Raw genomic sequence first — 23,155 nt, 5'->3', positions numbered from 1 at the left:
TTCAACCACACTGATGTTTTCTCTTAAACCAACGCGTCTCGCGTTGAATTTCAATATTATGACTTTTTCAGAGTGGCATCTATTAGTCAGTTCACCACGGATTCTTTTCTTGAAAGTTATGGTACCAGTTCAGTTTCGGTGTCAGTTTAATTTTTGTTACGAGTCATGACTTGATTCAGTTCACCACGTTCTGTTAGGCATTTTTCGGTTGCAACCTTTTGAGTCAATGCGTCCTTTCGGTTTGCTTTGCGAAAGAGATTTAGATCATTTAAACGTACTTAAAGAATGCTGAAAGCGAAAAACAGTCTTCGTTGCTCTTGCCCGCAAAACAGCAGCTGATCACATGGCTTTCTCTGAAACGTGAATTACTACTGATCTGAGATGCGCACGGCACGCACGCTCACAGTCACACTTTTCGCGCGTGAGGAGCAACTTCAAAGTCAAAACACGTGGTATCGAAAAAGCGAATGCGAGGTTGAATGTTTATTCTTATTTCACGAGTTATCCAAACGTCCCTTAGATTTTTTGTGACTTCAAACATGAAATCGATTTTAGCAAACTTATCGAGTTGAAACTACGACACAACGAACAATTACGTGAATACATCTTAAAGAAAAAATGCATTTTTCAAAATTGTCATCCGTGTTGTACTGTACTGTTAGTACTGTATTGATGTAGCCTATAGGCTACGTGATCAGTACGTGACCCACGGGTACATGTAATACACTCATCTATAATACACTCCTGCACTACCGTGTAGCCTATACTCGAGTATAGGTCGATCTCGTGCATTAGTCGAACCCTTACTTTTGAGGTGAAAATCGGTGATATTCTCCGGGTATAAGTCGGATAACTTATTTATCGAATAGCTTTGGTGTAAGTCGAATAGCTTATGAACACTACCATTTGATGGTTCATCTAAGTATTGGCATTGACGTACGGTATGGAAATTTTAAAGTAAATTGTAGAGTAATTTACGCTGCTGGAATAGTCACGTAACTCGTATTCACGGCAATATTAGTAGTCTTATATGTATGTCTCAATCTTTTATGTAATAACCCAAAGTAATAACCTGCAATAGGACAATATTGGGAGCACAATTTTCGGCCGATTTGAGCAGGCGGTTAATTTGAACCAGAAAGACCAAATGTAGTTCGGCTAGATTGTGAGCACATTTTTCTGCCGATGACGCTATATCAAAGGTAACACATATTTTCTGCCGATTTGAGCGAACATATTTTTGAAGTCCTCACACATTGGACATTTGAACTTCTTGCGCATTGTGAGCACATTTTTCTGCCGATTTGAGCGGGCAATAACGGTTGATTTAAACCAGGAAGTTGCAAAAAGAAGAAGGAAGCTTTGATTGTATGAGGAATACCGATTTGAGAGGGCAAGTAACGGTTGATTTAAACCAGGAAGTTTTTATGTGATAATTTGGAAAACATGGAGAAACAAATCTCACCAATCTATGTGCCACAACCGTATGATTATAAACCATTCTATGAGGCTGAACAAGGCTTAGCTAAAGAATCAAAACTTAAACGTGCTACAGCAAAAGTTGTTGACATCGCCAGGACTTTCAATGTGAAGCATGAAATTGGATTTAATCCTCACTTAAGACGAGCTTCATTATCTGTTCGCGTCGGAAGAAAAGCGTTTCATCCTGAACAACTTTGCAAAGTCGCGAAAAAGCTAATTGTGAAACAACCGTTTTTTGCTTTTCCCTCCACGAAAAACATCTTACAAATTTTATACTGGAGCAAAGAAGAAGATTCAAATTCTTATCCTCATAGCCAACACATCCAGCGTGTGAAAGAGGAGCTCCTACCTCAACAAATTGATTTGAATTTTACCAGTGGGAAAGTTTACGCGCCAGCTGCCTATCTCTCTTATATTATCGATGGTAAAGTGAATCTGAAGGTTTATCATGAAGCGTATCCCTTGCCAACTCCAGAAGACCAACACCAACTACAGGAAATTTTGAAATATTTAAAAGTCCTAAAGGATCAATCACCAAACACTTTTTGACCTCAAAAACGTATTAAATTAGATTCTATTCTGTGATTGTTTTGTATGATTTGTCAATAAAATATGATTGAAACTACACTATCTTGTTTCTTTTGTTTATTGATATAATAAAAAACAATATAACAAAGGTGTTGTTCTGAATTTTGGAGCGTTAATAAATCGTGTAAATAAATATTATACCGTCGGTGTTGTTTTCTGTATTATCGAAATATACCACACACAAATTGTAAACAGTTTGTTTTATTGGACTGCACGAGCAAAGAAATTGTAAGCGGAGTTACACAGCAATTAAATCACAGCAAATTATCAAAATTAATACACAGCAATATCCTTCATATTTGATTTTCGTTTGGTAAGTAGATATCATCTTGCAGGTATTTCGTTTGAAGAGATTTTTTTTGTTAGATTATTAAAATATCAATACTGTTGGATCTTGACTTTTCTTGTTCAACCAAAATAAAAATACCATAACCAATGTAGTATTGTTGATTTAAACTGCAGATCTTTTGGTTCTAGGCATGTAGAACATCACGATTTGAAATATCAACGCAAAATATATCAAAATCATGGACACAGTAATATTGCCAACATTAACATACAGAGCAGAAACATGGTCATTCACAAAACAAAAAAGAAAACTGGCAGCGCGCAAAGGAACATGGAAAGAATAATATTAAACATAAATAGAAAAGACAAGATTAGAAATGAAGTCATCAGAAACAAAACTTGTATCAAAGATGTTATAGAAACAGCAACAAACCTAAAGTGGCAATGGGCGGGACATGTAGCAAGAATGACAGACAACAGATGAACCAAGATAACCACAGAATGGACACTAAGATACTGTATGCGTATGGACTTAAAAATTATAGATCGGTTAATATGTAGGATTTAATTAAGATAATTTCATAAAAGTTTTGTTAACTTTTTATCGGTTTGGTTTTAGCCATGTTTTTTTTTCATAAAGCTGTTTATTGTAAAGCGAATGATGGTTATAATTATTATAATCTATGACTTGTCCAAAAAGCTTAATAAATACTACATTTAATCATCTTGAACAGCAATAAATACTGCATTTTAATCATTTTTTCGGTTTATGTTGGTTTCGGTAAACCTTTATTTTACCAGGTCTCCGTTTCGCTGTAACAGTGGTTTCAGCTAAAACTTTAGTGACGTTTGATAAATGTAATTGCAACAACTTATTAAGTTTTTACTTGTGCTCTAGCTACAATCTACTTATCTCGAGTTCACTTATAATAAAAATGGCGGGTAAAAATAAAGAAACTCAACTTAGAATTGTATAACCTTCGTGATTTGCGATAAGTTTGTGCATACAAAATGTCAATTTTGAAACTGAGCCAAAGTTAAACATATATAGCAATAACATTTTACTTGTTTGTATACAACAATACCAAAAGTAAAAACAGAGAGAGACTGTTCACCAGGCATTTTATAATAAAAGTAATTTGCGTTCTTCTGGTGACTATTTACTAGGTTACCTCCTGATGTTAAAGATGATAACTAGCTTTTGTATTTCCGACGTTTCGTCAGTCAGCACGACTGACTTTATCAAGGTGGCTAAAACAGGTTAACACAACCTGTTCAGCAACGATGGCACAACACAAAAACGTAAATCAGGATTCTTGCTGCTTACTTTATTCATTTTATCAGTACGTTTTTGTGTTGTGCCATCGTTGCTGAACAGGTTGTGTTAACCTGTTTTAGCCACCTTGATAAAGTCAGTCGTGCTGACTGACGAAACGTCGGAAATACAAAAGCTAGTTATCATCTTTAACATCAGGAGGTAACCTAGTAAATAGTCACCAGAAGAACGCAAATTACTTTTAATACCAAAAGTAGTAATTATTTCCAACCATATAGCATCACCCAGGCGCGGATCTAGGAGTTTTTTTCGGGGGGGGCCAGAAAATTTGAAAAGCAATTAAACAGAAAGAAAAAGATAAAGCAGATATGAACAATGATACTACGACAGTAGCGTAGCCAGGAATTTTGAAAGGGGGGGTTTTGACGGCCGGTGGGGGGTCTGGGGGGCAGCCCCCAGAAAATTTTGAAAAATTACTTTGAATTTGGTGCATTCTGAGAGCATTTTCAACAAAAATGTGGGTATAAATATTCTTATAAAATGGTGCTGTCTGGTGGCATAGCAAAAGGATAAGATCATGTTTTCTTCGGATTTTTCGGTAATAAACCTAAGTCTCTATGTTTTCTTGTTGCTAATTCAAGGCTGAGATATTTGAATGTTTAGTATTGGCAAAACTCGCTCTTTTAATGCAGTTTCGTTTAAAATTAGGAAAACTTTGTTTAAGAGACATAGATACTGAAAGCTTCATTCTCAATATCGTGATGTCACACGCGTGCCAAGGGGGGGGGGGGGTTGTAACCCCCCCCTCCCCTTGGCTAAGCCACTATACCACTATACTACGACATATACGATATGCCATAAAATAAAATAGACATTAAGAAACAGCCATTTCATCAATTGTGAATGTTTGAAAAATACATTTTGCTTGAATAAAAACTGCTAAGCATGCAAAGTAAACTTGAAATCTGGTTTAAAACCCTGTATGCAGTGTCCATGACCAATTGGATGTTTGTATGTTTGCAAGCATAGACGGCAATTGATTGAAATTATAATGAAGGCTAAAAACTATAAAACAGCCATTCAAGGTTTCAGATTGTTTCAACTGACGTCATTTGGTTCAGCATTGGTTTCAGCTGAGTCAGCACCAACAAATGTTGCTATTAAAATGCATTTACAGTTGTATAACGGAATAAAGGAGTCTGATCGATGCATGATTTTAACCATAATAATAACAAAAAATTACCCCCCCCCCCCCCCAGATAAGTTAAGTCCGCCTTGGGACAAATATCAGCTGTTTAGACGTACATCAAACGATTTGATGCGGATACATAGAATTTCAACAATAATTCCTCACAATATTTCGGGGGGGGCCCGGGCTCCCTGGGCCCCCCCCATAAATCCGCGCCTGGCATCACCCATTCTGTTAGAATCGATGTAACCTATTTTTTAAACAAGTCTGAACACAATTTACATTTTTTTTATTTCACTGTGTTATTGTTTGGTAATTTTTTTTGTAAATACCTCCATCTTGTGTGTAACTTTAATTGTTTTGTAAGATCTAAACAAAAATCATGATACTTTCATGTTAGCTTTTGAACAGGTCTAAACCGGTTTTGAGGAAAATATGCTTGAAAACACATTATAATGCTTTATTAAATGACCCACGTATATCAACCACGAACCAAACCAATTACAATAATTTTGTTTCACAACATCAGAAAACTTTGTTTTCGTAGATTTTAATAATTGTTTGGTTTGTAATCTACTTTACCGGTTTGTTTACCATCAACTTACGTTTAAACATAAGAAAATTATTTGAACATTCTACTTGGTTACATGGTACTATAGCATTTACGCGTGATGATTTCTTGTAACAACTACAAACCAATGACGCCAATTTATTCAACAGAACCATTAAGTAAAGAGTTGATTATCATTATCCGCAACTATTTCTATTGTCTTTTCACCATTGAATCCGTTCCTCAGACTTTCTTTTGTCGTGTGTTATGTGATGTTTTAATTCTTAAAAATATGTTATTGGAACATTTCTACGCTTTTTATGCTTATCCTCATCTCAAATAGATTGTTTGTGAATACTGTATATTTTAATAGTTTCCATATTTTAGTAAAGATCCATGTTTCATTTAACTCTTTGATCTTGCTCCTACATCTAAACTTATTGTTTGGTTCCTCTTGAACTATCTTTTGGTCACATGTTCCTGGTGCTTCATCTTTATTACCCTATCTCACTTAGAATACACTGGTTTGTGGTTACTGGTTAGTCTATGTAATTCTGACGTATACACTTTGTACTGGTTTTTACTTCCAGACAGTAGATTCATCCTCTTTATCTTCACTTAATCTTACAGTACAACCGCTTTAATTTCTTCCAAACACCTCTTCTTTGGTCTTTCTCTGATCTTATTGGATCAAAACTTAATAAGTTTACCAACTAGTCTTTCTGTCTTTACATATCCATGGTATTTCACCACCACTTGTATGTTTTTTTTTCACAGATATTAATGCAAAGGTAAAGCTTTAATTTTGTGTAACATTTTCAAAATAACTTCAAACGATTTTTTTAAGTCATGTACAAAATATCATAAAATTGTGTTTGAACCTAAAAACAAGAAAAAAATGTATATCTATGTCATACTTTTCACTAAACAGAGATGCAAAATTGTTAAATCACTCAGTTTTGATGATCACTGTCTGTTACACAAAAACAATCTATCTTTTGCTTGGGTAAACGTTTTTTTCTTTTAGATAAGTCACATAGCTGTACACACCTTTCCACAGTGATTGTCTACTAAAGTGCTCCTTCCACAACACTTGCTCGAGATGTTATCAGACAAAATCTAAGACAATGTAAAACATTCACCAAAGCGCATTTGCAGAAAAACATATTATAACTAGATTATCCTATTAAAATTATATCTTTTTATTATATTCTTATTATATCAATTGTATGTATTATATATATATATCATATTATACTTATTACAAATTATATATAATATATTAAAGCATTTTCTATATAGTACATTCTCGTTTTTCTTGACAAATATATCAAACAAATTCTAAGACAATATTCACCAAAGCGCATTTGTAGAAAAACATATTATAACTAGATTATCCTATTATAATTATATCTTTCTATTATATTCTTATTATATATATCTATCATATTATACCTATTAAAAATTATATAGAATATATTAAAGTATTTTTTCTCTATAGTAGTATTCTAGTTTTTCTTGACAAATGACAAAGCGAAACGGAGACCTGGTAAAATAAAGGTTTACCGAAACCAACATAAACCGAAAAAATGATTAAAATGCAGTATTTATTGCTGTTCAAGATGATTAAATGTAGTATTTATTAAGCTTTTTGGACAAGTCATAGATTATAATAATTATAACCATCATTCGCTTTACAATAAACAGCTTTATGAAAAAAAAACATGGCTACAACCAAACCGATAAAAAGTTAACAAAACTTTTATGAAATTATCTTAATTAAATCCTACATATTAACCGATCTATAATTTTTAAGTCCATACGCATACAGTATCTTAGTGTCCATTCTGTGGTTATCTTGGTTCATCTGTTGTCTGTCGTTCTTGCTACATGTCCCGCCCATTGCCACTTTAGGTTTGTTGCTGTTTCTATAACATCTTTGATACAAGTTTTGTTTCTGATGACTTCATTTCTAATCTTGTCTTTTCTATTTATGTTTAATATTATTCTTTCCATGTTCCTTTGCGCGCTGCCAGTTTTCTTTTTTGTTTTGTGAATGACCATGTTTCTGCTCTGTATGTTAATGTTGGCAATATTACTGTGTCCATGATTTTGATATATTTTGCGTTGATATTTCAAATCGTGATGTTCTATATGCCTAGAACCAAAAGATCTGCAGTTTAAATCAACAACACTACATTGGTTATTTTGTGAGATTGGTATTTTTATTTTGGTTGAACAAGAAAATTCAAGATCCAACAGTATTGATATTTTAATAATCTAACAAAAAAAATCTCTTCAAAAGAAATACCTGCAAGATGATACCTACTTACCAAACGAAAATCAAATATGAAGGATATTGCTGTGTATTAATTTTGATAATTTGCTGTGATTTAATTGCTGTGTAACTCCGCTTACAATTTCTTTGCTCGTGCAGTCCAATAAAACAAACTGTTTACAATTTGTGTGTGGTATATTTCGATAATACAGAAAACAACACCGACGGTATAATATTTATTTACACGATTTATTAACGCTCCAAAATTCAGAACAACACCTTTGTTATATTGTTTTTTATTATATCAATAAACAAAAGAAACAAGATAGTGTAGTTTCAATCATATTTTATTGACAAATCATACAAAACAATCACAGAATAGAATCTAATTTAATACGTTTTTGAGGTCGAAAAGTGTTTGGTGATTGATCCTTTAGATTTAGGACTTTTAAATATTTCAAAATTTCTTGTAGTTGGTGTTGGTCTTCTGGAGTTGGCAAGGGATACGCTTCATGATAAACCTTCAGATTCACTTTACCATCGATAATATAAGAGAGATAGGCAGCTGGCGCGTAAACTTTCCCACTGGTAAAATTCAAATCAATTTGTTGAGGTAGGAGCTCCTCTTTCACACGCTGGATGTGTTGGCTATGAGGATAAGAATTTGAATCTTCTTCTTTGCTCCAGTATAAAATTTGTAAGATGTTTTTCGTGGAGGGAAAAGCAAAAAACGGTTGTTTCACAATTAGCTTTTTCGCGACTTTGCAAAGTTGTTCAGGATGAAACGCTTTTCTTCCGACGCGAACAGATAATGAAGCTCGTCTTAAGTGAGGATTAAATCCAATTTCATGCTTCACATTGAAAGTCCTGGCGATGTCAACAACTTTCGCTGTAGCACGTTTAAGTTTTGATTCTTTAGCTAAGCCTTGTTCAGCCTCATAGAATGGTTTATAATCATACGGTTGTGGCACATAGATTGGTGAGATTTGTTTCTCCATGTTTTCCAAATTATCACATAAAAACTTCCTGGTTCAAATCAACCGTTACTTGCCCTCTCAAATCGGTATTCCTCATACAATCAAAGCTTCCTTCTTCTTTTTGCAACTTCCTGGTTTAAATCAACCGTTATTGCCCGCTCAAATCGGCAGAAAAATGTGCTCACAATGCGCAGGAAGTTCAAATGTCCAATGTGTGAGGACTTCAAAAATATGTTCGCTCAAATCGGCAGAAAATATGTGTTACCTTTGATATAGCGTCATCGGCAGAAAAATGTGCTCACAATCTAGCCGAACTACATTTGGTCTTTCTGGTTCAAATTAACCGCCTGCTCAAATCGGCCGAAAATTGTGCTCCCAATATTGTCCTATTGCAGGTTATTACATAAAAGGGTTGAGACATACATATAAGACTACTAATATTAAGTAAACCAGCTAAATTAGACGCGCTATTTTCAACGAGGTCTTCCCTCTGTGAGATCAATTATGATTCAACAGAACGCATTGTTTTGTTTGCAATGTGTGAGAATTAAATCGAAAACCGATAAAAGAAAAGGTGTTTAATGATCTTGGTCGCAGATATTGCCTGCATTAACGATGGATCTTACCGCTATTATCACCTAGCCAATCTGACATCATTGTTTTATGCGGCCGCTAAGGTTTGACATCGACTTCAACGATCATGGAATGTTATATAATAAGAACGATTATATCCTATGCCCAAAAATAAAACAATTGATCTCTTAAAACAGCTCTTCCTGCTGTTTTGTCCCGTGAACTTTGCATATTGCTCAACAAGTGCATAAAGTTTAGAATTGACAAGAAATCATTAAATTTAAAAATTAAGTTTGAATCATTGCAAATAAACGTATTAAAAACTTTTACTTCGGCCGACCTATGTGTCAATATAAACAAGACATTAAGCTTAATTAAAAACTATTTCAATTGAGTAAAATAGCGTTATGGTTATGACGTCATCACCTTCTCGACAACCAAATTTTGTTTAAAAGTCGGCGCCTATGTCTCGGATGATCCCTACCACCGATGTGCTCGGAATGTTGCTGCAATAATTTACAGCTTGGTATGAGCGGATGCTTTGGACTACTCGACGTCCGCTACACAATAATTAAGTTCAATTCGAGTAATTTTGTTTGCAAAGAAATCTATCACAAGACGTAGAAAAACGACGAACCACAGGCAATAGTTGCTTATTCAACATGAAATAATTGAGCTTCATTTCTAAAGCTTCTTGGTTGGAATATTTTGCTTGTTTTATGTTTTTAAAAATATTGCCAATCTTTTGCTGTTGAAATTCAAAGAAAATGAAGGGGTGGGGTGTACCAACAAACGTCTATAGGATTGGCCCATGATACTAGAGAAGGATCCACAGAGGACACAAACTGATATGAATGAATCAAAAGTGAATAAAAAATAACAGTTAACCTCTCAAGTACATGTAGCTCCACACAGAGTGAAATTTATATGCCTTTTGACTCTTTTTTATTTCTTTAAAAGTAATGTCTAAAAAGACATTATTGACCCAAAAAGAATGTCTAAAAAGACATTATGAAAAGTAACTACGGACAAAGGCCAGTGTTTCGATCTTCTGATCTCTTCAGCGTAGTAAAGTTAAAGTGGAAAGTTGTCTTGAAGCGTTGGTTGAGGTGATGATTTGAAACTTGAGTGATTGTTGTGCGACAATGAGACTGGATTTAAGTTTTAATTTCGGACTTCAGCGAAACGTAATTTTACTGCCTGTCAGAAGGTGTGATTTTTTTGAGAGAATTTGTGCTAAGAAATGGCAGGAATTTGTTAAAAATAAAAACTAGAAAAAAAGACAAGAATTTGCAACTGAGCTAGGACATAACAATCATCTGAGATGGATCTAAAATACAAGAAATTAGATACTAGCGGCACATATAAGTATTAAAATTCAAAGAAAATGAAGGGGTGTACCAGCAAACATCTATAGGATTGGCCCATGATACTAGAGAAGGATCGAAACACTGGCCTTTGTCCGTAGTTACTTTTCATAATGTCTTTTTAGACATTCTTTTTGGGTCAATAATGTCTTTTTAGACATTACTTTTAAAGAAATAAAAAAGATTCAAAAGGCATATAAATTTCACTCTGTGTGGAGCTACATGTACTTGAGAGGTTAACTGTTATTTTTTATTCACTTGTGCTGTTGGTTGGATTTATACATTTGTCGTACACAACAAAGCCTTCACCAGAGCTCAATAAGAAATTGATCACATAAAGCTGTGACGTCAAAAAGACATCAAAAACTGAAATAGAAGATGATTTGCAATTAAATGACTTTCAGCATCTGAGCTACAGAGAGTATCCCACCTATATAGTGTTTGGGAAGTGCGAGCGTGCTTGCTGGTGATCCTGTTAGCTGCTACCTATTGTGGTGTGAAATCCTGGAAGAGCCGTTGTTGGGTCGTTGATAATCGTCTCGTTTCCATGACAAACCTGTGTGCCAGTAGGCTATTGGTTCCATTCAGATGCGAATCAAAATTGTTGCAGCTGGTAACTTTAGCATAGATGGAGAAAAAATTGTATGCACACAATAGGCCTACAGGTCTAATAGGCCTACAATAAAAATAGCTCAACAAAGCATTTAATCCATTCCGGACCTTTTGCAATGCAAAGTGATAGATCAGAGCATCAAATAATAAAGGCTTTGCATAGTCTAATTTGATGCACAATAGGTTATGCATAGACTGTTCGATAGGTTTTGAGTCATGGTGGAGCGTAAACAATTCTTTACAAATTTCTATGTGTTAAAACCACGTTTTCAACTCGCATCCGTTCGAGAGAGGCTTACCGGTTTAAGTAAACAATTCTCAAAGCAACGAAAATATTTTAGAAAATTGTTTCGAAACTTGCAATCAATGATTTTTTGAGTGGAGATCATGAGGTGGTGCGTTCCGGTTTGCAGCTCGTTTGCTGTCTAGCTTTCTTTTAAAAGTACCCAACTCATCCAAAATGTCATTATTGTGGGCTACAACTTGTCTAAATTTGTTCCACAAGTCTCAACTGCACACCATGAACTCCAACTAGATTTTCGCAATGACATCTATAAGCAGAAAATAGGTAGGAAGGTTTTACTTCCTTCAATCTTGCATGAACATCTTTCCCCTTCCAGACATGTTGGATCCATTATCATATAGGCTACCTGGCCAACGCAGTTTTTGAAGTCAAGATTAAGTTGGTCAAGCAAAAATAGCAGGCTACACGCTTAGCCAAAGCACCAGTTTTCAAATTAAAACAACAGAAACGGTTCAGTGATACAGAAGTCAGTAAGATCTTATGTCTTGAAGCAGTTTAACATAACCTTCCTTAATAAATACGAGAATGATTTGTTCTTGATATGAAGTAACACCTACATTAATCGAAAAATAGTTGGAACCACGCATTTCATTCAAAAATTTGTTTATTTTTAAGTTGGTACATTTTACTGTAGGCCTAGTAGTAAAAATGGGCCCCCCTCAAATGTGACAAAACGAAAAACTACCGGTACTCGTTTTTTCTTTACAGCGTTATGCTAGGGGGGGAAAGTTGCACGACTTCCCCCCCTCTCGTAGCCCCTGCTAGGAAGTCGGAGCTGCAGCCGCGGAGCCAGCGTTTTTAATAGGGCCGGAGCTGGAGCCTTTAACTTCACTTGCTGTGGAGCCGGAGCCTTTAACTCCGTTTATTGAGGAGTCGAAGCTGGAGCCATCAAAAATGTAACTCAGACTCCAGTTTTAGCTGAGAAACTCACGAGTAAATTTTATAAAATCTATGTAACGAGACGAGAAACTATGAGAGATGACCGACTAGGGATAGTGACATCACATTTTGAAGCATTTTTACTGAGCGGATTGTTTCATCACAAATCAACTAGCAAAATCATACATACAAGTCATGCCGTACATTAAACGTATGTAAACGTTGTTTCAAAAAATAATACGGATGAATTTCGCTAGTTGGTACTGAACTAATAGTGTAGGCATATTTGTAATTTCGTGTTTTTTTTTTGTTAAAATCAAAAACTCACTTGTTTTTGAAAGAAAACATGACAAGTTTAAAAAAAAATTAGGGTGGCATTTTTTCTGAACATTTTTGGGGCACGAAATCCAAGATGGCGTCCAAAATGGGGCATAACAATGATTAAGCAATATTTTCGCAAGTATAGAGGCTACAATTACAAATAAAATATCTAAATATATGTTTTCTGAGACAGGAAATCTAATGGAATCATCGAATTTAGGTTACATATATGACATACAAGTGCCAAATTTTAAAATGTTATTCAAAATACCCCCGCGCAGCCGAAACGTATGCTAAGCTACCTACGTAATTTTGCATCAAAGACTGTATTAACTTAAATGCATGCATTTTTCACAAAGAATACGCAACTAGAAAGTCAATGAACAGATCTAAATACAATAAAACTTGAATTAATGTTCGATCCTTTAAGTCGTATTACACGCGAAAGATGTAAGAAGTCTTAGGCCTTTTGATTAAATGGCAGTTATCGTTAACAACCGACATCTAAGGAATTTATAATATTTATTGAATGTCAAAGAAAGCAATTCATCTTCAAAATTTCCAGTCTTCATTTATCACTGGTTGGATAGTTTTGTTTTTACAGCTGAGACCAGAGCCCCAGACTTCTGTAGCCTACATGGAATATTGTTCTTGTGGCAGTTGCACCTTCCTTCGCATCCACGTTTACACCCGCACTTTATGAGTTGCAATTGGTGGATTTAAACAACGATCTGGCGTGACGTGACTTGAACATGCATCAAACGTCCAACCAAATGCAGTTGATGCTGGAAGGCAGGAATGGGCTTTGCTAGCTTTTCTCCAAATCATGCATACATAATGAGCCCGGCGAATGCGCAAATCTAGTGAACCAGAAGTTGGTGGGAAGTCTTCTCCTTCGGCTGCACGATTGGAGAAGAGGAACCAACGGAGGTCATTCACTTTCGTGTAGATTTTGGATCGATACAAAATAAATACAAAGCGTTCCACCTGCGAGCATACATCAGCAGGAAGATCAGTGTCATTCCCGAGCATTGCAAGTGCAGTGGCGTAGCCAGAAAAAAAATTTGGGGGGGGGGCAAATATTTGATGAATTGAAGAGAACGACAAAGTGTTTGATTTAAGACATCGCCATCTGATGTGCAGTCGCATATCCTATTGGTTTAGGCAAGGGAAGCAATAAAACAAACAAAAATGTTTGCAAAATTACACTCAAATAATGAATTATAGCGCTTTCTGGGAACACTTTCAGGGTAATATTTATATTAAATTTATTAGCAGATAAACAGCTATTAACTTATTAAAGGTAGCTGGTTACACACGAACGGGCAAAAACTGCGGCTAAAATTAGAGAACACAAGAAACTCAGCTACACAAAAACCAAACAGAGTAAGCGATTCTGAAATTGCTTCCACAGATTAGTTAAAACAAGCGTAAATCGTGTAAACTTTGCGCGATTTACAATTTGCAAAATTTATTGGTGTCTTTCTGTGTGTCTAAAACAAGTCCTGGGCGGTGTAAATAGCCAGATGTCTTGGAAAACGATATAAATTTATACAAATTATATTATATTTTCAACAAAGGGTTCAACTTCGGAATCCAAACTTTGAAAATTTGGTGGGGGCCATGGCCCCTTTCGCTCCTCCCTGGCTACGCCTATGTGCAAGTGCATCCAAGATCTCATCATCACAAGACATAAATGCCTTGAAGCATAAGTCTTTGGTTCTGCCAGCAAATCTCCCAGTCATGAGCGTGCAGAACAATCAAAGTGTCTGCCTCTTCTTGGCTGTGAGTCAGGAGCGAGTCTGGAATATTAACATTGACCTTGGTTTGTGTTTCCGATGTCACCAGTAGGTTTTTCAGTTTGTTGTTGGAGCTCTTGCTGTGATGTACAACCTTTTCATCTATATAGTCGGTCAGTTCTCCTTTGGTGCGGATATCTGAGAGAAAGTCCTCCAAGGAAATATTCTGGATTAAAGTGCTGACTTTCCCTTGGTCCTGTTTGTCCGCATCTGTTGCTTGAGTGATGTTTCCATGTGCCGGTCAAACACCAACCTGATCTCGTCATACTGTGTACCCACTACCCATGTTACAAATTATCTGAAGAAAGGCTTCGGCAAAGTTTTGGCACGTTTTCATTTGTTCCGTTTTGGCAACTGCGTTTACCATAGCCATCCCATCAATGATGATCACTCGGTGAGTTGTCAGTTCATCTGGTGGGTTTACAGTGGTATATTCAACTGCTGTATCAAAGGTACTTAAAATGAATGGTTATCGGACAGCTGAGTAACAGTTACCTCATTCCTGTCAACTTGTAGCCTACCCGTTGTCTGTTACTACCGGTATCCAGCTTCTCAAGATGGCGAAGTATTGATGCCTTATCATATGCCAGCAGGAGAGATCCATCTGAAGCAAACAGTGATCGAGGCACCACACCAAACTCATACGTTCCGATGCATTCCTTGAGCTCTGGTCGACTTCTTGATATTACAATGAACCGCTGCAACAGTCTTCGCTCTTCTTTAATTTTGATTACCTTGTCTCCCATGCTGATTTTTGCAAGTGCATTGGCACTTTTGAATGTAGACAGTTTCTTCCTGGTCATTTTGTACCACACGGAAAGTTTTTCTTCTACAAGATGTTCAGTGACGAAACTTTCGAAAATCTGTTGCCCAATCTCGTCACGCCGAAGGATGTCGTTGGTAGCAGTTTCATTCATCATCATCATCATCATCATTTTATTTTTCGTCATTAACGCGTCCGGGACGAAAAAGATACTAACTACAAAAATCGATATAAACCTACCAGCACGTTAACGAACGGGAAAAGGTGGCAAAACCTTGAAAGGTTTAAAACGTGCCTGAATGAAAAATTATGTAGTAGGCTACATATCAGTAGTTAGCACGGCCACAAAACCCAAAAAAACAAATAGCAAAAAAATAAAACAAAAACAGAGAGAAGCACACATGTAGTAATGAATGACAGCCTAATGAAAAGTGTTGTGGATTGAATTTGCCAGTTCCAATATTGATGTGGATGAGCAGTCATAATAATAATAATAATAGGATGGAGAAAGAAAACCGGACATAAAAGAAACCCATCCTCAGGCAAAAGCCCGTTTCAATGTGGCCCAGGAGAGCAGGTGTTGAGCTCTTTCTACGGTTAGACTGCACATCACACAGTAGCCTAAGACAATTGAGGTTTGATATCCAGTTTAAGTTATTGTTTCTTGTCCTGGTGGGTGATGAAATGGATGAGCTGGTAGATGATGATGTGGATGATGATGTCCTGATGGTGTTGATGAAGCTCTCATCCCCTTTTGCAACGTGTCGTGTTGATTATGGAGTATTGCGTTTGCTGTTAATATCTACAAACAAAAAAGTACAGCACAAGCAATCGATATTACCGGTATTGTTAGGTAAGCTTAGTCTTTTGTAAATAATTTCGGATTTCTACTAAAATCTTCACAAGAAGCCTTTCTACGTTATCTTTCTATTCAATCTATACTATTGCGTGTCCGTTTTGGTTAAATGTTGTTTTAGTTTGTGAATAAAAAGTGACTTTGTATCAGTCTTTCTAATGGAAGAAGGAAATTCGTTCCATGTTTTCGCACCTGTGAATTCTATTGAATGTTGAGTAAGCGTTTTTGAGAAGTATGGAATGTTTAGAGAATCATTATCATGGTTTCTTGTAGACAAGCTGTGAACCTCTTTGACATATTTAAAAAGGTTGGTGAAGCAATCTGGTAGTAAATTGTTGTGAAATTTAAACACGAAAACACCAATTTCCAGTTTGAACAATTGCTCAATTGATATCGGGATCTTGCTACAACTATCATTGTTGGGACGGAAAATACGATGAAATTTGTCACAGATTTTTTGAAGTTTTTGTATAAGTCCTTCGTTGCCATATTTCCAAGTCGTAATGCAATACCTCAGGTTACTTTCAATTAAAGAATGGTATAAGCAGATCAAATGTGATAAATTAAGACAGGGTCTAATCTTAGTAATTATGCCAAAATTTCTTCGAAGCTTTTGCAGCAAATGTTGCATGTATGGTTTCCATGAAAGATTTTCATTCAGAGTCAGGCCAAGGAAACTGATATTTTGTACTCTCTCAATTGGTTGATCATTTATACTTAAGATTTGCTTACACTTATTCGCACGTAAACTGTTAGTATCAAATACCATGTATTTTGTTTTGTTTACATTGAGTGATAACTTATTTGCTACAAGCCATTTGACAACTTCTTGCATTTCTGTATTGGCCGCTTCATGCAATTTATCCACACTCTTACCTGACATCAGAAGATTTGTGTCATCCGCAAAAATGATAGAATCAGTACAATTTCATAACTGATATTCATAACTGCTTTGGTGAGCAAATTGTAAATTTCATCTTCGTCAGAGGATTCACATGGGTTTCCATGCTCGTGAAATACTACGCTGAGTTTGATAGCATTTTGCGTCATTCGGGAGAGTTTTCCTCCTGTAAGCTCGTGGCGCTGCCTTCTCTTTGCCTTGCTACCAGAGTAGTACTTTTTCTCAAAGTCATGCTGCAAATTTGAGACTTCGGGTGCGATGAAAAAGTATTAGTCCAGTGACTTTTTATTCTATGTAATTCGAACTATGCCTCCAATAACCTTAAGTTCACGTTTTCTTGTTCAATCCCGAGGTCTGCACCTATTGATGTGAATCCAACAACACCTTTGGTTACCGATACGCAGAAATTCCCTTTCATGAATTCTGCCCAGATCTCTGGGTGCTCCTTTTCTGCTTGCTGCATTGTAGAAATGTAAAGTGGTAAAAGGCGTGCATAATTTAAATGATCATGGGCAAAGAAGTACTTTATGAGTGATTCCAAACTCTGCATGTGCAGCGATATGTCTAGTTAAACCATAAACAGACATAACTCAGCAACAACACTACATTTAACATTATAAAAACAAAAAACAAAAAGCGAACGTTTTCGGCTAGTCATATAGCCCTTTTCAAGCCTATAAGAAATACATTATTAAAAGAAATGCTAAAGAATCATATAGTATCACAGCAAAAATATGGTCAAAGCTAAACATTTGAGAAACTGCCTCGCTCACACAAAATGATAACTGAAAATGCCACTATCTCTTGTGCTTCTGTCTTTCTTGCGTAATCTGCCTGAGTCCTTGTCTGAACAATCAATTAATTTTACCTCTGAAATACTTGACCCGTTGTGCTGTGTAATTTTCAGTTATCATTTTGTGTGAGCGAGGCAGTTTCTCAAATGTTTAGCTTTGACCATATTTTTGCTGTGATACTATATGATTCTTTAGCATTTCTTTTAATAATGTATTTCTTATAGGCTTGAAAAGGGCTATATGACTAGCCGAAAACGTTCGCTTTTTGTTTTTTGTTTTTATAATGTTAAATGTAGTGTTGTTGCTGAGTTATGTCTGTTTATGGTTTAAAAGAGTTACCTCTCTACCCAAATTGTAATATGTCTAGTTGTCTGGTGACTCGAACAAATTGGAGGATAGTCTCGAACTGTTTCATCGCTGAATCTTGTTTGCAGTGCTTTGCGATTGTTTAATGTTTTGGAAGATGTCCCTCGCTTTAACAGGCTGCTTCGCCCTTTACTCCAGTATCACTTCTTCGTTATTTTTATCCAGCAGCCTGAGTAAACCTGTAAAAACCGTTATACCTGTACAAGCTTGGGTTCTCTCTGGTAGCCTACTGTCATTCATCTATGACGTCACAAGTTATAAAAAACAGCTGATTAAAATGATTAAATAAGTTTGCTGTATGTGCGTCACAAAGTAACTTTGATACAAAGTATTTACGTCATAAAGCACTTTTGCATATTTTTTTACTGTAAATGAATGGGGCCAAAATTTCATTTTGATAGGGGATTTCAGGTCATTAGAGTGCACAGAAAAAATGCCACCCTAATTTTTTTTCATCTTTATAGTATCATCTGACAAAATCAAGAAAGTTTTTGCTTTTAACAAAAAAAAAACACGAAACCTTTTTTCATGACAAATGTGCCCACACTATAATGAGCAGCTAGGCATTTCGTGTGGTGAGTGTGAAGTAATGCACAGTTAGTCACATGAAAGCCTACTAGCTACCTGTTACAGTATGAAACGAAAATTATGAAGTCACACAATATCTGAGATTTTTTTACTCTCCAGTACTTTTGTTTTTCGTATCCTCAAGAGACATAGCACATGAAAGCAATTTATTGAAACTATGCAGGCTAGGAAGCTGATTTGTTGCTTCCCACAAATTACTTATCAGCAGAGTTACCACACAGTCCATATTTCTTATATTTGTCGTTGTTTTGAAGGGCAGTGTTTTAAAAAACTCCATTGTATTCAATTCTAATAAATGTGTTTATTTTGGACACACGTCTTTAATTTCTCTCTGGAGCTGCAGCCGGAGCCATTGGCATGAAGCCGGAGAGCTCCAGAAGTGGAGCTACTGATGTAAAGCCTCACAATAATGTATAGCAGCTCCGCATAAAGTGTGATTTTATGCAAATGTTATAAAAATTCTTGGTGAAGAACAAACTACAGTACAAACCAAGACAAAAACATGGAAAAGACAAGTTTTAAAAAAATGACATGATTGCATAATCTCTTAATTTTCATTCTCTTACACAATCATTCTGCGTTTTCAGCTTTGGGAATTGAAAGCTGCTTCACCTTTCACTGAGCTAATAAGTATTTTTTCGAAAACTTCAGTATGATAGTCATGTCTTCATCAATGTTGAAATGAGGTGAAAAATACTTTGGTAATAAAACTTTTTTAATTTTAAGAAACAATCTTAACTTCAAATTTATGCACATTTGTGATAAGTTTTATTTGCAAAATAGAGATCACAACCTTCTCCAGACAACCTTTTCTTAAACCAGTTTTAACCAGCTCACTGATAATGTCTCGAATTGACATGTCATCAACTACGCAATTCAGGACTTTGCTTTTAGGCTTACCGCGCCGCATACATTTAAACACACCCAGCAGGTATGTCCACTTCACTATTAATCACTAAGTGGTTATCTCCTTAAGAGATGTGCAAAACATGCACACCATCTCAGAACAATGTTGCCATTGCGTCTCAGCAAGTAAGGATATAGTAAGAATGTAATATGTATTGTGGGTATTGTTTGTAAAATACGCTTTGTCACGGAGTGCCCGAAGATATTTCACGTGGGCACAATTTATTCTGGCAGTGATTGTTGGTTTGTTTGATACGTTGTGTGTATCTCTTAACTACGAACGTCATCCTCTTTTGACGGTGACGTGTACAATTGATTAATTAATGCTACTCAAACCAGTGTCCATGGTCTGTCATAAAGTTAATCATTGATGAAAATATCAACAAGAATGAAATTACCAACTTCATAACAACACCATGATTACTTACCTGAACATCTCCCCTTTGCTCCAGTCTTACTGTGTTGGGCTCGACTTGACCTGAACAGAAAAATACAAATGACAAAATACTGTAGGACAATAAAGCGCTTACTTACATAATTTATATTGTCTGTTGTTAGAAAGTCAGTAGGTTTGTTTGAAGCAACGTTTTTTGGTTAAAATGAAACGACACTCTAAAAACTGCCTTCGAAACAAAATACAATCTTTCAAACTTCAAAGTACAAGGGTCCATTAAAAGGCAATGAGCCTGACTTAACTTAGCTACCCCTTATTGGTGACTATTTGTTCTCGGCCAGTGGTTCCCAATCTTTTTTGATGCGTTGCCCTTTTACATATATTAAATTAGAGCTATTCATTCCTTCTCTATTCCATAATGTAGGCAGCAAGTAGATGAACCGCAGAGTTGCTTTTTAGCAATCACTCCTTTCGAACTTTTGTGCTGAACCATCATGGTAGTCAAGTTGTTGCGCATTGGGATAAGCCATACTACAGTTATAACTATGGTCAGAGAGTAAAACGACAAGGGTGTTTTCAATCAAAAGTTTTTGCAAGAGTAGTATTTTTTACCATACATAAAATTTACCTTGCTTATGATAAAATTGTGCCAGTCATATAAGACCCTTTATCACCTTCCCTGGCCCATCCCTCAAAAGCAAACCTGAACAGATGTGTGAGTGGAAAAGAGAACAATTAAGTTCACGATTCAGCCACGCAGCTGAGAGTAAAAAGCGTCTGTAGGCTACGACTCCAAAACGTAAATTTAACTCCCATCATTGGCATGCTGCAAGACATTCAATGTCTTTCTTAAAGCTAGATACAAAGATTCTTTTTCACACAATTCAAACGACGATCAGTATCTACAATCACACAAATGGTGAGTAGAATTACTGCACTACCACAACTCTTAGGTAGCTCCCTGCTAGCCAACAGTGGAGTGACCTTGCACTTTAGATCGATCTGCAGATATTTGTTTAAAACTTTTGGAAAATTTATTATTTTAGTTTTTAATTTATTATTTAGTTAAATTTATTAAATTAAAATTTATGGTTAGAAATTTATGGAAATCTGTTTTAAATTTATACACACTTGGCATTGGTTAATATACAGTATGCAGATATTCGGAAATTAAAGTTGAACAAAAGGCAAAGTATCCAACTTCCGTGCCCGTCTTTAAGCATGTCATTAAGTGGCTAGTTAAGGCGCAAGCATATCCTGTATATGGGATTCGGCCGACAATAATTAGAGCATCCATCGATCAATCTCTCTCACCACTCGGTTGTAACGTGGTCACACCAGCATAGCGACCTTTATACACGGACACAGCCCACAGAAACCTTCAAATTTGACTCGATGCTGATCTGCTATGCTTGACAGCAGTCAAAATCGCTAGTGGTAGTTGCTAATCGTAGTAAGTTAGCATTAGATCTAGTAGTCTTTGCCTAGGCCCTAGGCTATGTATCGTGTCATTTAAGCAAACGTTTAGCTATACTGGTAACATGCAGTTATTCAAGTAGACTATTCACTTGTACAGGCAATGAGAAGAAAATCTGGTAGCCTAACAGTAAACATTTTTGCAATTTTTTTTTTGAGTGAAATCAGAAGTCTTACAGTGGCTTGAAATTCAGTGATCATACTGTGATATCTTGCTATCTCGTATCTATCTATTCAAAAAATATAAAATCAAATTGTATCAGCCTCCAATCCTCACGATAGGCTTTTACATTGACAAGGTCTGTATATATAAGTTGCTTTAAGTCAAATTCAATAACTTTTGCATTATCGTTTGCAACCAGCAACGCAGTTCCAGTTTGCATTGTGTAATCTTTCGTCTTGTTTCACTCTAAAATGGGATCTTCAGGAAATGCACTGTGTCAATAAAAACCTTCTAAAGATCCCATTGTATAATGAGATAGGTTGAAAGCTAATATTTAGCTTTTGAAAGAAAAAATGAGTTTAAAACAGCGGGAAAAGTGGCGGAGTTGTGATTGTGTTGTCCATATCAAATGAGCAAAGCAAATTGTATTAGGTTCACTGCATGAAGGTCTAGCCAAAACATATTTAGAAACTGTCACTCCATTAAGCGCAAGCCCGACACAGCATTTTTCTCTTGTAAACACAAATAGGCGATTTGCATAGATGCACAATGTATGAATTCTTACACAGCACTTTCATGTTAGGCTACCTGATTCCGTTAAGACAGAACCGCTATGTTGATGATCGTTTTTGTCATCTAAAACTGCTTCCTTGTTGCGTTTGATAAAAACACGCCGTGTTTTGTAGAATTTATTTACGTATTACTAATCACTTTTTTAAAGCATCAAAATACCTTATAACGCAACATGTCCAGAAAACAAAAACATGCATATCAATAGAAAGGACATCCTGACTAAGTTGGCTACAAAGCCAATGGAAGGCACGTGCTGCAGCCAGGGCCGGATTAAGACGAAACTAGGCCTGATGCTGCAGCGCAAAAACAGGCCTATTTTTTCTAGGTATTGGTACATATGCATTCGACACTCTGACTCCACCGTACACGCGTAATCAGACCGACCAAAGAGCCTTTATTGCTTTCGACGCAGTCAGCCAAATTTTAATGAACATGAACAATAATAACGACGTGTTATCGTAAAAACTCGAGAGTAACATCAGGCTATGTAACACCAACACAATTCAATACCAATATTGCCTGAAAAGCGGAGTTAATGAAGAAAAGGCTAATCCAGATCAACTTAACGTTGGCATATTGTCAATGCTGCGCTAGTGCTGCTTACTTATACTACTGTTTTTCGAGCCTTAGCAAGCGCGAAATCTTCGATCATGTCAGTGCAGTCAAGGCTGCTCAGCACCTCATGTTCAATGCTCATAAGCGCCAGCATGTTTAGCCTTTCCTCCCTCATCGAGGACCGCAGCTCTCCTTTGACTATTACCAGTTTTGAGAAGCTCCGCTCGCCGGAGGCATTAGACACCATCAAGCACAGATAGATGCGCAAAGCAATCTCGACGTTTGGAAATGTTTGAGAAAGGTTCAACGACGACAAAAGCTTGTACATGGTAAGCTC

The 23,155-nt window shown here is 36.1% G+C and overlaps 1 protein-coding gene across 4 annotated transcripts in view; it reads right to left on the bottom strand.

The window, feature by feature from the left end:
• The window catches only part of LOC145781158 (uncharacterized), a 40,927-nt gene that overhangs the window by 4,075 nt on the left and 13,697 nt on the right, over positions 1-23,155 (bottom strand). The window contains exons 7-10 of one of the 4 annotated variants that reach the window (XR_014290704.1): positions 20,086-20,135; positions 18,137-18,342; positions 16,979-17,460; positions 15,923-16,048 (exon numbers count right to left, since the gene is read on the bottom strand). Coding sequence is in view for 3 of the 4 variants with exons in the window: in XM_082592927.1 (XP_082449053.1) it covers positions 15,896-16,048; positions 20,086-20,135 (203 nt within the window). In the remaining variant the exon portion in view is untranslated. Of the gene's footprint in view, positions 1-15,399; positions 16,049-16,978; positions 17,461-18,053; positions 18,343-20,085; positions 20,136-23,155 lie in introns of those variants that run through there. The other 3 variants (XM_082592927.1, XM_082592929.1, XM_082592928.1) reach the window with 3 other exon arrangements.

Source organism: Aplidium turbinatum, chromosome 12 (genome assembly GCF_918807975.1).
Source record: "Aplidium turbinatum chromosome 12, kaAplTurb1.1, whole genome shotgun sequence".
Lineage (NCBI taxonomy): Eukaryota > Metazoa > Chordata > Ascidiacea > Aplousobranchia > Polyclinidae > Aplidium > Aplidium turbinatum.
The sequence above is the reverse complement of the archived record's forward strand: the minus strand, read 5'-3'. Positions and strand labels throughout refer to the sequence as shown.